Source organism: Scomber japonicus, chromosome 12 (genome assembly GCF_027409825.1).
Source record: "Scomber japonicus isolate fScoJap1 chromosome 12, fScoJap1.pri, whole genome shotgun sequence".
In the NCBI taxonomy this organism is placed as follows: domain Eukaryota; kingdom Metazoa; phylum Chordata; class Actinopteri; order Scombriformes; family Scombridae; genus Scomber; species Scomber japonicus.
In genome coordinates, this window is record NC_070589.1 from 20,297,147 (window position 1) to 20,310,952 (window position 13,806).

The window sequence follows — 13,806 nt, forward strand, 5'->3', positions numbered from 1 at the left end:
ATGATCTCGCTGGACTTCAATTTCAACATTTTGACAAGAGATCTGTCGCATTATTTGGAAAATCAAGTGAAAGTTGGACTGTTCGGCTCTGGAGTCGGGCTGTCTCTGGTGCTGGGCTTTAGCGCAGCGTACACCTGCTACTATTTGCTCTCGGTAGCGAAGGTAACATTAACTTATGCTTTCGGACCTGACCCGGCTTCTTTAAAAGTGACTCATTGAGCTTTAGCCTGTGCTGCATGCGTGTGTGTGTGTATTTGTATTCAATGTAAGCGGCTTCTGTGCTTTTCATAGAGACGCATCATCACCTCCGTGCCAGTGATGATAGTCGACCGGTGCGTTTACTGATGGAGGTTTGGATGAGCTGGCATCTGTCGACCGGTGTGCTGCTAATATTACGCGCCTGCACATGTGGGGAGGACCTCAGGCATCAAGACGCGCATTTTAATTGAATTGAATTTGCATCCATGTGCAGAACAAATGTAATTGCGTTAAATCAATCCATAACAAGACAGTTGTCGTTAACTAGATGTCTGCATTGGCTAAGCTAGGCCAACGTTACTGTATGTTAGCTAGAAATGCCGGCATGAGTTTTTATGTAATGCAAGCCATCATCTACTGGACGTGTAAGGAGAGACTCACCGTGTTTATATCATGAAACGTAGGCTACCTGTAGAGTGAGTTTATCATGTGCATTGTAATATTAACAGTCTAAGTTAGCGTTAGTGAAAATGAAAGGAAATGGTCTGGGTTCACTCCTGCATTAACAATCAGCTCAGTACTAAACTAATGGTTCAAATTATGCAACGCATGTATTGTTGAATTTTTAATGCACGTGGAAGTATATGGATTTTGATTATGCAGGCCTAATGTTAGCCTAATGTTTATTACCAGTCTATTCAGTTGTAATGAAGGTATCCACCATTATGCAGCTGTGCAGTCTTTATCTCCTTAACACTGTGGTCAGTAGGCTATACTGTAGGTTGTCTCTGGTAGCAACCTTTCTACAATAATAATAATAATAATGATAATTTTATTTTTACAGCACTCTTTTTTTTACAAACACAATTACAAAGTGCTTAACATATAGGATGAAATACACCTACAAATACAGTCATACATGCATATTTACACATGCACATATGCACATGCCTGATAAATACATTTTTAATTATGAATTAAACACTTGAATAAAATGATCAAAACTAAAGGCAAGCATAGAGTATTTATGAAAAGGCTAAACTATAGAAATGAGTTTTCCGCAGCAGCTTTAAGAAAACCACAGATTTCGCAGATCTGATGAGAGGAGGCTGTTCCAAAGTTTAGGAGCAGCAACCCTCAAAAGCAACTCTGGATTTTAAATAGGGAATAGATAAAAGGCCTTAATTCGATGATCGGAGGGGCTGACAACAAATAATTGGGGCCAAACAATTCAAAAACTACTTTCTGTACAGATGCATGCTCAGTTTGTCGTCAAGCATTATTTATTTTGTATGTTTTCAAAGTTTTATTATCTGCTTTAAAAGATTTCATAAGCTTATGTAATTCATTTAGAGAGGCAACAATGCCCAAAACTTGAACATTATTATATTTGTCACACCATAAGGTGTTACAAAGCATGGCTTGCAGCTAGAAGTGTTTCATTACAGTGATGGATGAGCAGTCACATTAAATAATATCATGTTAAGTATTAACTTGAGGCCGGTGCTAATCTTGTACCTGCACCTCACTTCATTTGTTTGTGTTTTGCAGAAGCCACAGCTCATCTCAGGGGGTAAGAAGTTCTACCAGTTTCTGAGGGAGCAATGTCCGGTAGTGTCAGAGACCTACTACCCCACCTTCTGGTGCTGGGAAAGCCGCATCCAGACATTGCTGAGACCCTTTGTCACAGCCAAACCAGGGGTCATCTACAGAAAGTAAGTCCTCACCATGACTCTCATACATGCACTACAGTAAGTCCTCCCCTCCAATCCCACAAACTGAGAATTTCTATAATAAAGCCGATATGCTCGGTCTGGTTTATGTGTGTATTTGATCTCACAAAAAAAAAATGATGTCAAAGAGGTGACTTAAGCGTGTGAGTTATAAAGCATATTGTGCATAAATCCTTCCAGTGTCATTTTAAGACAAATAAATATCAGGAGAAACCTTACACATTTTTTTCCATGCCCACTGTGCAAATATTTACTAAGAAGAATTAGCTTGGTCAGTGAGAAACTGCCATTGCCTATTTCCTGATTTCAGTCTTTCACAACTGGAAACAAATCCCAGTCTTATTCTTAGCCAAGACCCAAAGCTCAGAGGAGAAAGAGATCTTTTGTGCCACAATGTTGGCCCAGGCCACCTCGCCTGCTCTGTGATAGTGTGAACATTCTGTTGAAGATTAATTGGCAGTGCATTCTTTACCTGCACGCACAAAGCAGATTAAAATTAATCAAGAGAGACTTAATTTTCATTATTACTTATTCAGAACTTATTTATTAATTTAATTTTGCCTTTTCTTTCATTATTCGTTATTTATTCCAACACGGCCTAATGCTCATGCACATCCCTTTTGTTTAGGTGTATGTGATAGTGTGTATTTGTTTGTGTGTCAGGTGCTTGAGGTACATTGACAGAAAAAAAAAATTTCTGTTTATGTAGTTTTGATTTGGTCTCTGATAACATAAAAAAACTTATAATGAATAAGACAGAGTTAGAGAGATAGCGTGCATCACCAATATTGATAATAGCAGGAAGTGATTTTTTTCTGGATCCAGTTATAGGGATTTAGGAATATTCAAAATGTGAAAAATGATTGAATTTTGTTCTTAGATCCATCATTTGTGATGTTTCTTCCAAGGGCATATACGCTGTCTCTAGCTTTGACTGTCTTCCATCAAAGATTTAGTTATTCCCATAATGCACAGGGACTGTATCCATCCTAGTGCAACTGTCTGTTATCAAACCTGGTAAGAGTGACGGTGACATTCGCTCAAGTGATTATCATAAGACAGGACCCCCTCCTCCTCTCCAACACCCACCCTTAATGAAGTTACCCAAGGTTGACACAAGGACGTACACTGCAAACTCCCCCATTTGTCGTAGGCTTTTCCGGGTGAAATTTCACTCATCTTGTTGTCCTGAGGTGAGGAGGATTAGCACCACATTGTGTGCTGGTCACTCTGGATTGGCCCTCCTTGACTTTAAAGTTTAGCCTCAGGTTCATATTTCATGGTGGTTCTGTAATTCCACGCTGATGCCTTCACCACTGGCTGGCCAAGTTGACTAACTGCTTTGTGTGTCTGTGTGTATGTGCACTGCAGGCACTGGGACTGAATGACCTCGTCTGCCAGGCTAGGGTTATTTAGCACATAAATTGATTGACCATAAGAATCCACCGGTGCAGTGCCCTCCTCCTTCTCTTAACCTGCTGTGTGTTGCAAAGCATGCTGACAAGATGATTGCAAGGGAAATGAGGCAGCTGTCAGTGAGTGTCCTACTCACATATCCAATTCCCTTTCCTGAATGGACATAATAAATAAATGACTTTACTGGAGCTGAACAGAAAGTATTAACTGTGCTGACAGTGGAACCTGAAGTCTTTTTAATAATGCTATGTCATCATTTATTGAGTGTATTTAAAAGCAGACATCCATTTAAATCCTAATTTAATGTTAAATCTATGTATTTTTCATGTCCTGTGTATGTGCTAGATAGACAAAGATAGACGCATAGAGATACAGGCAGAAACTTGACGTTCATTAAGATCCTCATTGCTGCTTTGTGTGTCCCGCTTGTCTCTGCAGTGAGCTTATTAAGGCAGCAGATGGAGGACAGATCTCTTTGGATTGGTTTGACAACGATGACAGCCTCTCTCATCCCGAACCTGCCACCAGGCCCACAGTCCTCCTTCTCCCCGGTCTGACCGGCACCAGCCGAGAGTCCTACATCCTGCACATGGTCCAACAGAGCCGGGATCTGGGCTATAGGTGGGTGGTCTTGGCCGGGTCCGCTGGCTGATCTCCAGTGCTGTGCACGCACTCAGGGCACTGAATCACAAAAATGACATTCTTTGCCTTATGTTCCAATTTGAATCATCTAGAATGCAGATATTTTGTCCGACCAAAGTCAGAATATTTAGCAGACATGAGAGATTGGGGCCTGTGAGTGACAGGGGCTCGGGGTTATTTCAGGTGAAGAGCACAAATAAATTGGGCAGCTTAGCTCTGCATCAAGCGCTGCTTTTGTAAATAGCCCAACGTAGCACAAGCTTGAAGAGTTGCAGAGAGAGGCAGTTTTTTTTCTCCCCCTTTTCTTCCCCCCCAATAGGCCCTCTCTGTGTTCACTGCACTCATTCTTTCACCCAGATTTCGGAAGGCATGGGAAGAGAGCAGGCAAACTCAGCATCTTCCACCCCTCACCCCTGTCTGTGTGGCTTAATGAGTTACAGCTTATCCCAGTACAAGCTTTGCAGCTAAGCCCAGACCAGCTTCCGAGTCTATGCTGCAGTATGTGTTTAAGCACCCCCCCACACACACACACTTCCTCTTGCCCATCTAGCCTCACCCTGCTGCTGAGTTACACCGATAAAAACAGCAGGACTGACTCCACCAGATAATAGATGACTGGCGAAAGATATGGGGCGAATAAGGATGCTGATGCTTTCGCTCTGTTGTACAAACAGAATGCTCTTCACACAGCTGTACCTCTCTGCGCATCTCAACATATTCCTAGTTCAGTTTTTTTGAAAGCAAGGAACATTTGTCCAAAGGAATTTGGGCCACCATGTTCCTTTGAACATGGTAATGGAAGTCAGGAAGTTGTAGCAACATAAAACAGGCATAAGCTCTGCTGTAGACACATACTTTTGATTAGAAAGAGAACCTTTGAATTTAGGGCTGCAGCTGTTTAAATCATTTCCATCATCGATTAATCTCCCAGTCATTCTCTTGACAGGATTTGGGGAAAATGCTCATCACAATTTCCAAAATCAGTCTCAAACTTTTCAAAGATATTAATCAGAGAAAAGCAGACTCCACTCACATTTCTTACACTGGTACCATCAAATGTCTGGCATCCATTAAAATTATTTCTCTATTGTGAAAGTTGCTGCGGATTGATGTTCTTGTTTCACCTCTACTTAAATTTGTTCTAGTTATTATTGATGGATGAACTGATTAAAGGAAGTCATTTAGGAGGATATAATAACATCTGAAAGTATATGTTTTGTGTATTGCAGATGTGTGGTATTCAACAACAGAGGGGTTTCCGGTGAAACGCTACTGGTAATAAGCTTTTTGGTCATTATTTGTTTCCATATTTAGACAGTTCTTATTTGTCAGTATGACAGCTCCCTTGTAGAGTTGTTCTTTTTGTTTCCTCAGACAGCATAAAGCATCGCGAGTGTCGCACACGTGTTACAGAGCCCACAGGTAGCCAAAGCAGGCGCTGCACAGACAGTGTTGTCGCACAGTGGGGATTAAGTTGCAGGCAGATACTGTATTTTAATGCCGATCCGCAGAAATATGACCCTGCAGCGCACGTGCTGGCCTGGCACCTGGCTTAATCTGTCCTCTCACACCCGGGTATATTTAGCCAACAAAATGGGCTCTAGCTCTGATAGTGCAAAGCACGCCTGCTGTGTTTTATGTGTCTCCCTCTCTGTCTGTACATCTCGGAACAGAGGCACGTTCTTTATGGACGACTGTATTACCCAGATCTAATCATACCATCACTGCCATACAGAGAGCTCATCTGAAGCACAAATGGTGTTTCATTAGAAGCAAGGGTTGCCCACAATCAATCTAATGTTCCCCTTAGTGGGTGTAAATCTGAATCAATGGCTGGTCTGTGCTGTGCTGCTGCGTTCTGTTGCATTCTTTCACTCAGGCTCAGCTGAAGCAAAGTGTCCACTGTCATTCAGTTTTTGTTTAAATTTGCATTCTAGGTCATATCCAGAATTTGGCTTGCTCTGCTGTTTGCTCAGTCAGAAGAAAAAAAAGAAAAGAAAAAGAAGTTGTAACTGTAACCTTGGCACTTTGTCAAGTAGTGGTGGTAAAGAGGGAAATTTTGTTCCCTCATCTCAATTGGGAATTGTGCTATATTTTATGCAAATGATTAAGCATTTGTATGCTCCTGTGAGTGTTTTCTCTGTGGCCAGTTAGTGTGAATATTGTCCATTGTTCAAATAGGCCAGTGTCTTAGAATGACCCACTATGTGAAGGATGCCCCCTGCCTCAAACACTGTCCTCATAAAGAGCCTGTTACATTACACTTGGCTGTGGAGTAGCTTTCGAGTTCGAGTCCATTCAAATGTTTCCCCGAACTATTGGAGTCTTATATTTATGTTAAACATATATTTTCCTTCAATATTCTATTAATAAATGATGATGTTTCACTAGAAAGTCCAAGCTTTGCACAGGCCTATTAGCCTGAGCTGTAAGAGAAAAGAAAAACAGGAATTTACTTTGCCTTAGTTTCTGCTTGAATTTTAATGAAGGACCTTGAAGAGCTGAAGAATCAATGGCATCCTGAGAAATGGGACTTGTTAAATAGACTCCCTCAAGTTAGAGCCATTCGTTTTATAATGTTAAGTAGCCTGCTCTGCTTGACAAGCTGTTTAAAACTGAAACGGACTCCCCCCCCCCCCCCATCTAAAAAAACAGTGTTCTTATCATGGCCAAAAATACCTGGATAATAACATAACATTTGTCAGGATAAGCCGGAAAATGGTACGCTTGTAAAATGAGAGAAAGAGAGTGCACTCACTTCTGTAGTCATATGGATGTCTAGAGAGAGGCTTCACACCTATGACACAGCAAAATACAGCAATACAGCAGCAGCTCAAACCCACAGCACAACTATATTTATATTTCTGTCTAAAAACCTATAATTCATCATAGTCATTATAGCAGAAATTAGCAGCTATATAATTATTGTTTGTTTTGAGGGAGGTATAGTGAATCATGTTGCCTCACATGTGTTTCCAAACATCTATCTTGCTTTATAGATATCTGACTTTACTGTCAGAGCTTGCGCAGCAACAGCAGATAACAGTAACTGATATTCCCCAAAGATAGAAAATACCATCAGCTGAAAACGTTGTATCCGCAGCCTAGCAGAGATGGAATTTATCTATAGTCCACGTCCTCTCTTGCTTGCTGTCACTGTAAATAACAAATGTCCTGATGTAATCATTTGTAGCATCTGGCTTCATATTTGTCAAAATGACAATTTAATGCCTGCCACTCACTGAGTGTAGCCCAGGGAGATTGTGTCTGTTACATAATAATCTGTGAGCTCATTGTGTCCACATGTGCATCTCTGTGTTTAGCTGCTGTATGTGTCATGTCTGTGTGTCTCACAACTATGTTCTTTGTATTATATATTGTGTAGTAGTGTAATTTAATATTTGTCGTACACTAGGATCCAAAAGGAAAATGCTGCAACTTAATGAAATCATAGTTCTTACAGCTGTGCAGATACCGCTAGTTTTTAAATTTTATTTTAGATTTAGTGTCCTTTCAACTTTTCATTGGTATCACTTTATTTTCAAGTTTTTATTCACTTTTGCCAAAATGTGGAGTTGGGCCGCTTTACAATTTTCCTCCACCCCCAATTTTTTACATAATTCCAAGCGAAAGGATTGACATACTGATGATTTTCGACATAAGACATATAGTTTAGATTTTTTTTTTTTAATCAGTTTGCTAAAATGTTTTCATGTTTATAGATAAAAAAGAGTGACTGCATTACTGTGTTGTCCAACCCAGACACCTCGGACCTACTGTGCTGCTAACACAGAGGATCTGGAGACTGTTATGAAGCACATCCAGATGACCAATGAAGCTGCTCCCATCATGGCTGCTGGAGTATCCATGGGCGGGTAATGAAGCCACTCACTAGCAGCTGACTGGACATTTCCGTACTAGCAGATACTGCCAACAAATCTCTCAACTTGCAACTATACACATTTGTTGGTGGCTCAGTGGTAACTGAACTAAAAATATAAACATCAATACCTAGAAATCATGTGACGTAATAGAATCCAACATTAGCAAAGAACAAAGAGATCACCCACATTAAATAATCCAGCTGGATTGTGATTGGTAGGGCTGCAGCTAACAATCTAGATTAGTAAATTAGTCATTTAGTTTTTACAATGCCAGAAAATGGGTGTAAAGGTCAATCATTGGTTCACCTAGCTTAAGATACAATATAAAATGTCCCGTTTATATCATAGAGAGAATTCTTGAAAAGTTTTTTTTTTTTAAAGACGATGATCCAGAATCTCTAACTAATAAAAAAGAGTGCATATTTTTGTTGATTTGGACATGTTAGTTCTATAATATGGTCACAGTTGTTTAGTGCAGCTTGCCAAAGATGTTTTTCACTATACAGCGCTAATCTGTCAGAAAGGGAACATCCCCCAATCCCTCTCTTTTTACACCGTCTGTCTAACCCTCGCACCCTCTCTCTCTCTATCTCTCTCTCCCTCTCTTTCTCTCTCCCCCTTTCTCTACATTTAGGATGATGTTGGCCAACTACTTGGGGCGCAAGGGCCGGGAAACCTGCCTGAAAGGGGTCGTAGTCTTCTCAGCAGGCTGGGATGTATTTGAGTGCACGGCTTCACTGGAAAAACCCCTCGACCGTTTCCTCTTCAACTCCTACCTCACCAGCTGCCTACAAGCTTCTGTGCACAGGTCAGCCGAGGCCAGAGTGGGATTAACAAGGCCTCTAACTCACTGCTAGTGCTGCGGGCTAAGCATTGTGGAAGTCTGGATAACTGGGTTTACGTATTATATTTTATATGTTAATCAACAGTTTGCTTTTTTCAGTTCCTGGTATATATGTTAAGCTTATGAACAACGCATGTAGAAAGAACTAGTAACAATTATTATACCCACAGCATATTCCATGTATATATTAACATGGCCACACCTTTTCACCATATTTGAGGGTCATTTTCAGATGCAAATCATTTTTCCTAACAGCACTGGCACTAACTTTTTTATTTTTTATTATTTTAATCTCCCCTCCAGACACAGGCCAGTGCTCGAAAAGTGTTACGACATTGATCATGTCATGAAGGTAAGGATTATTTTCATAACGCTAATCTATTTGAACCAAAGCAGCCAAAACTCAATCAGTTTACCCGTCCCCCATAGGCAAAGACCATTCGAGAGTTTGACGAGAGGTTCACCTCCATAATGTTCGGCTACCCTACCAATGATGACTATTACCATGATGCCAGTCCTGTCCACAGGCTGAAATCTGTGCAGGTGCCAATGCTGTGTCTGAATGCTGCAGATGATGTCTTTTCCCCGTCCCATGGTGAGCCCTAAACAAGATTTCCTGCACAGCTAAAGATAAAAGTAGCTTTAGGAATGGGGAATTTACTAGACAGTAATAATGAATAAATAAAATAGGAGAAAACATCTTGAATTCTTTTTGTGTTTGCAGCCATTCCAGTAGAGGCTGTGAAGCAGAATCCCAACCTAGCCCTGCTCATCACCTGTCACGGTGGCCATATTGGTTTTCTGGAGGGCCTGTGGCCTCGACAGAGCACCTACATGGACCGAGTCTTCAAGCAGTTTGCGCAGGCAGTCATTGAACAGGGCAGCCGACTCGATGACCTCTCCTGATACGAGAACTCCACAAAGTGTTCCTCTGGTTTTACTTCTTCTCTCCTTTTCCTCTCTTTCCTTCCTTCCTTCCTTCAGTCTTTTCTTTCATCTTTCCTTTTTGCATTCCATTCTTCCATTCCTTCCTTGTAACTTCCCCTCTCTTTCATCCTTTTCACCCTTTCTTCCATCCGTCCTTTACTCCTTCCCTTTCTACCTAATCCTACTCTGCCTTTTTCCTTCCTTCCATTGATTTTTCTTTTTTATCTTTGCCCTCCATCCAAACGTCCCATTCTTCCTCCTGCCACAAGCAAAAAAACAACATTCTTTCTCATTTGAAAAGGCACATCTTACTGAATGCAGCGTTTGCCTCGCATTCAATATCAGTTTATTTATTCGTCCATACAATTTATAAAATCATTGTATGTAGTCATGCTCTCATGGTATGCTTATTAAAAAGCAAGCATAGCTGTCCATGACAATGTTGAAAAGCTGAATCTGCGGCCATGTCGTTTAGTTGCATTAGCTAGCTAAAAAAAATTCTATTACCTTGTGCAATTTTCCCAACTTCAGTACTGTACATAAAAATTCAATCATCTTTGTTCATGAAGCGTCCTTTAGTACTCATGTCTGTAGGATTTTAGCCCTCAGGGATTTTCTTTATTTACTCATCTTTACTGTGGATTTTTGTTTTGTCAGTCATTATCCTTTAGTTGTATTTTTCTCAGTCATTTAAAGGAATAGTTTAACAATTTTCGGGAAAGCATTCGTCTGTTAAACTTGAAACTATAGCCAGTAATATAACTTATAAAGCTGTAATTTGTTGCTTTTACAGTTCTGTTTTTGTACTTACAATGGAGATTTATTAGGTTAATTTGGTCCAAATGGTGCCATTGGACAAAGACTAGCAGCTTCGCCCTTATTCCAGTCTTTATTAACTTTATCTTGGTTGTAGCTTCAAATTTAGCACGCATACATGACAGTGGTGTTGATTTTCTTATCTAACTGTATGTGTATTTCCCGAAACATCAAAACATTTCCTTTAAATGTAGATGTTATTTACCAGTTGACATACACAAGTATCTTTTCTTTCAGTCTTCTGCATGCACTTTTTTTTCTCACACATTTACCTTCTACACCAAATAGTTCTACAAATGTATAATACTGAAAACAGTAAACTAATGACAAGGAATGTGAAATTGCACTATTTTAGTTCACACTACCATGCCTCTAATTCCTTAACGCAAAGCACTTCATTTCATTTGATATATTGAAGTGTATTCCTAAAGGCTGAACAGAGCAGTATATGAATTCCTTGAGGTGTTCTTTGTGAAAAATGTTGGTGGTTAGTTCTGTACATGAGTAAAGAGGGTGCTAGATACAGTGACGTGAATGAAGTAATGCAAATGGAAGACAGTGGAGTGTAGATATTGGCAGTTTGAAGTGGTGGGTATTGCTTTACGAGATACACAGTATCGTTAATGGAACCTGGCCGTCACCTTTTTTTTTTTTTTTTTTTTGTTCCGTTTCGCCAACAATGATCAAGGGGCTGGCTACCGCTTATGAGTTGGCATTGATGAAACGAGCAGTTCTCAATGTCGGCCAGGCTTTCAGTAATGCACTGCATGAGGGATTTTGACTTCCTGTTCCTGTGGAATTTTGGGGTTTTTTTGGTGTCTGTTCTGCCAAGTGTCCATTGAGTAGCATGTGTCTCATCATCAACGTCATCATGTCCTGAACCTTATGACTAACACCACACAATCTGTAGCACAAAGGACATGTTTGTGTTGTCTCATAGGATGCTGCATTTCATTTTGTACACAAAAAGAAAGAAACATTCTGTTTAACATATGCAGCAATAAGATTTTAAATTTTAAAAAGTCTCTGTAGTATAAGTACTAGTATATGCACATTATCAACATGAGTGTAATATGCTGTATTTAATAAATTATTAAACAGAGTCCAGGTCCATTTGTCTGCTTTCTCCACTGCTTGTGCTTGTTATTCATTTGGTCAGCAGAGTATATTGGATTGATTGGCTGACCATGTACTGCAGGCAGGTTAGAATCATTTACTGCAGTTGCCTTTTGTCAGCAAATATTTCTTTGTTTCTTTGAGGCCTGTGTTGTCAGAGGCTCATCATTCACGTGAGATGTCAGACTTTACACAGGACTTCACCCTTGGCCACAGACTCGTCCCCTGAGGTCAAGACATTTGACAGGCTACCACTGGAGCTGCCAGCTTCCTGCATGACCACTGTTTCACTGCAGGGTCACCCTCTCTCTCACATCATAGTATTGGGTTTTGCTCCCTGGAATTGACTCACTGCACACTCGCAGGCTTAGCAGCTGATAGGATATGCATCGCCGCAGTAGTGGATGTGATCCACCAAAGGAAAACTGTAATCCCCGGGCACTCCACTTACCCCCCCATCCTCCCACCAATAAGCCCCCAGACAGATGAGCTGTGGTTTTAGCGAGATGGTTTATGGAAGCCTGAGAGTAATTAGAGTAGATTGCCAAGCAAGAAGGATGAGTTATTTACTCTTTGTTGCCATTTATGAAAACTGATATTATGTTGCAGGAATCCGTCTATTATACATGTTGATATCTCTCCTCTTGAAAATCTGCACAGCACACTTATACAGTTTATACATTATAATAAACCTGCACTGTTCTTCATGTTATGGATTAAAAAAAGGTGAAAATATTTCACAGTTCTATGTTACAGTGATATGTTTAATCATGTCAGTGTTTGAAAGTAGTTTAATGTTAAGTAATGCGTTGCCTGAGGACTCTGAAAGAAATATGTCAGAGGGAATCATCAGGAGACATTTATCTTTTTCCCTTGTTGTAATATCAGGTAAATCAAGGAAAATGTGCGCCACAAGTAAAATGACATCCTTTATAAGTATCAACATAATCAATTTGTAGTCATAAAATAGTTAATTACCCTATGCCCCACTCTTTTTAAGCATTGGTGTTCTTTTTGTCATGAATGAATTACTTTGGGACATTTAAAATCTATAGAAAAAGTCCTCTTGTGGGCTTTGAGCACAATATCATTCTTTTGTTCCCAAAAGAGCAATTATGAGCTGCAAGAATCAGCAAACCAGCCACTCTTGCCCTCTCTTCCTTATCCTATCCTGACTGCAGCTGGCTGAAAATAGCCTTGTGTTATATCACACAGAGGTTGTAGGTTGATGGAAAGTGTTCTCTAATATTACCTTGTGGGAACTGAAATAGTACTGTCCATGGACCGGCAATGCTACTTTGCCCTTAGAGTGAAGCCAGAGACGATCCTAGCATCCATTATGAAGCCATTTCTGCTCTTGATAATGAGAGGGTCACTCTGAATCATTACAGTGTGGCTGCAGAGGTGTTGAGATGAGACAAGAGAGGTGGTCCTTGTGAAATAAAATGATCTTGGATTGGATGGATGCAGTGGAGGGAGTTATTATTATTCACATGCTAAATACAGGGCTGCACAAGCATTTCAACAATACTGCTCAAGATTTGTATTATTCACACTTTACAATATTGACTGTACATGAGAAACACACAAAACGTCATACATTATTTTAAGAAGGTAAATTCAGAGCTACAGTAAATGTTGAATTTTTAGATGAGTGTGAGATGTACTATTTATAATACAATGTACTATCTCATAACTTGGAGAGAGTTCAGATGGAAGAATTGAACTCTACATTAACACTCCAGATCAAAAGCAGGATGTTAAAGGGGCACTACACACTAAATATGTGCGAGGACAAAACAAAAAGGCAAGTGACTTCTATATTGTCTTCATAAAGCAATGCCTTGTTGAAAGGGTCCATACAAATAAACCTGCCTTGTCTAATCTACTACCTCATTACTACTCAGTCTGTGAAAACTGTTGTACAATGTCTCCTGTGGCTCTGGTGGGAGCTTTCCAAAGATTGAAAAAAAACAACCCTGATGATACATTTCTTGGTTAGGGGTTGAGGCTAAAAGTGTAAGCAGAAAGCTGATGTTACAGTGTGGAGGTTTGTATTTTTATAGAGGTTGGCTTTTGGTAGGCAGAGGAGCTATAATGAAATATGTCATCAAGCTGCATTGTGGATCGACCATTTTTAAAGTTTGACCCATCCTCTGCAGCTTTAATATTGACCATGCTTTTTTCTTTTCTACACATCAGTCTATTGTTAGTCCTCCATGTAGTCCTC

General features: G+C 40.1%; 1 protein-coding gene across 1 annotated transcript; it reads left to right on the forward strand.

The window, feature by feature from the left end:
• Positions 1-9,623, forward strand: abhd3 (abhydrolase domain containing 3, phospholipase). The gene is made up of 9 exons (XM_053330067.1): positions 1-162; positions 1,750-1,913; positions 3,786-3,968; positions 5,219-5,264; positions 7,752-7,864; positions 8,508-8,681; positions 9,021-9,069; positions 9,147-9,312; positions 9,442-9,623. Exons 1-9 carry the CDS (start codon positions 1-3, stop codon positions 9,621-9,623), a joined length of 1,239 nt encoding a protein of 412 aa, XP_053186042.1.
• Positions 9,624-13,806: the final 4,183 nt, after the last annotated feature.

Coding starts and splice junctions, on each gene's coding strand:
- abhd3 (XM_053330067.1), top strand. CDS start 1: ATGATCTCGCTGGACTTCAATTTCAACATTTTGACAAGAGATCTGTCG. Junction 3,969..5,218: donor AGCCGGGATCTGGGCTATAG/GTGGGTGGTCTT, acceptor TGTGTATTGCAG/ATGTGTGGTATTCAACAACA. Junction 8,682..9,020: donor CTACAAGCTTCTGTGCACAG/GTCAGCCGAGGC, acceptor TCTCCCCTCCAG/ACACAGGCCAGTGCTCGAAA.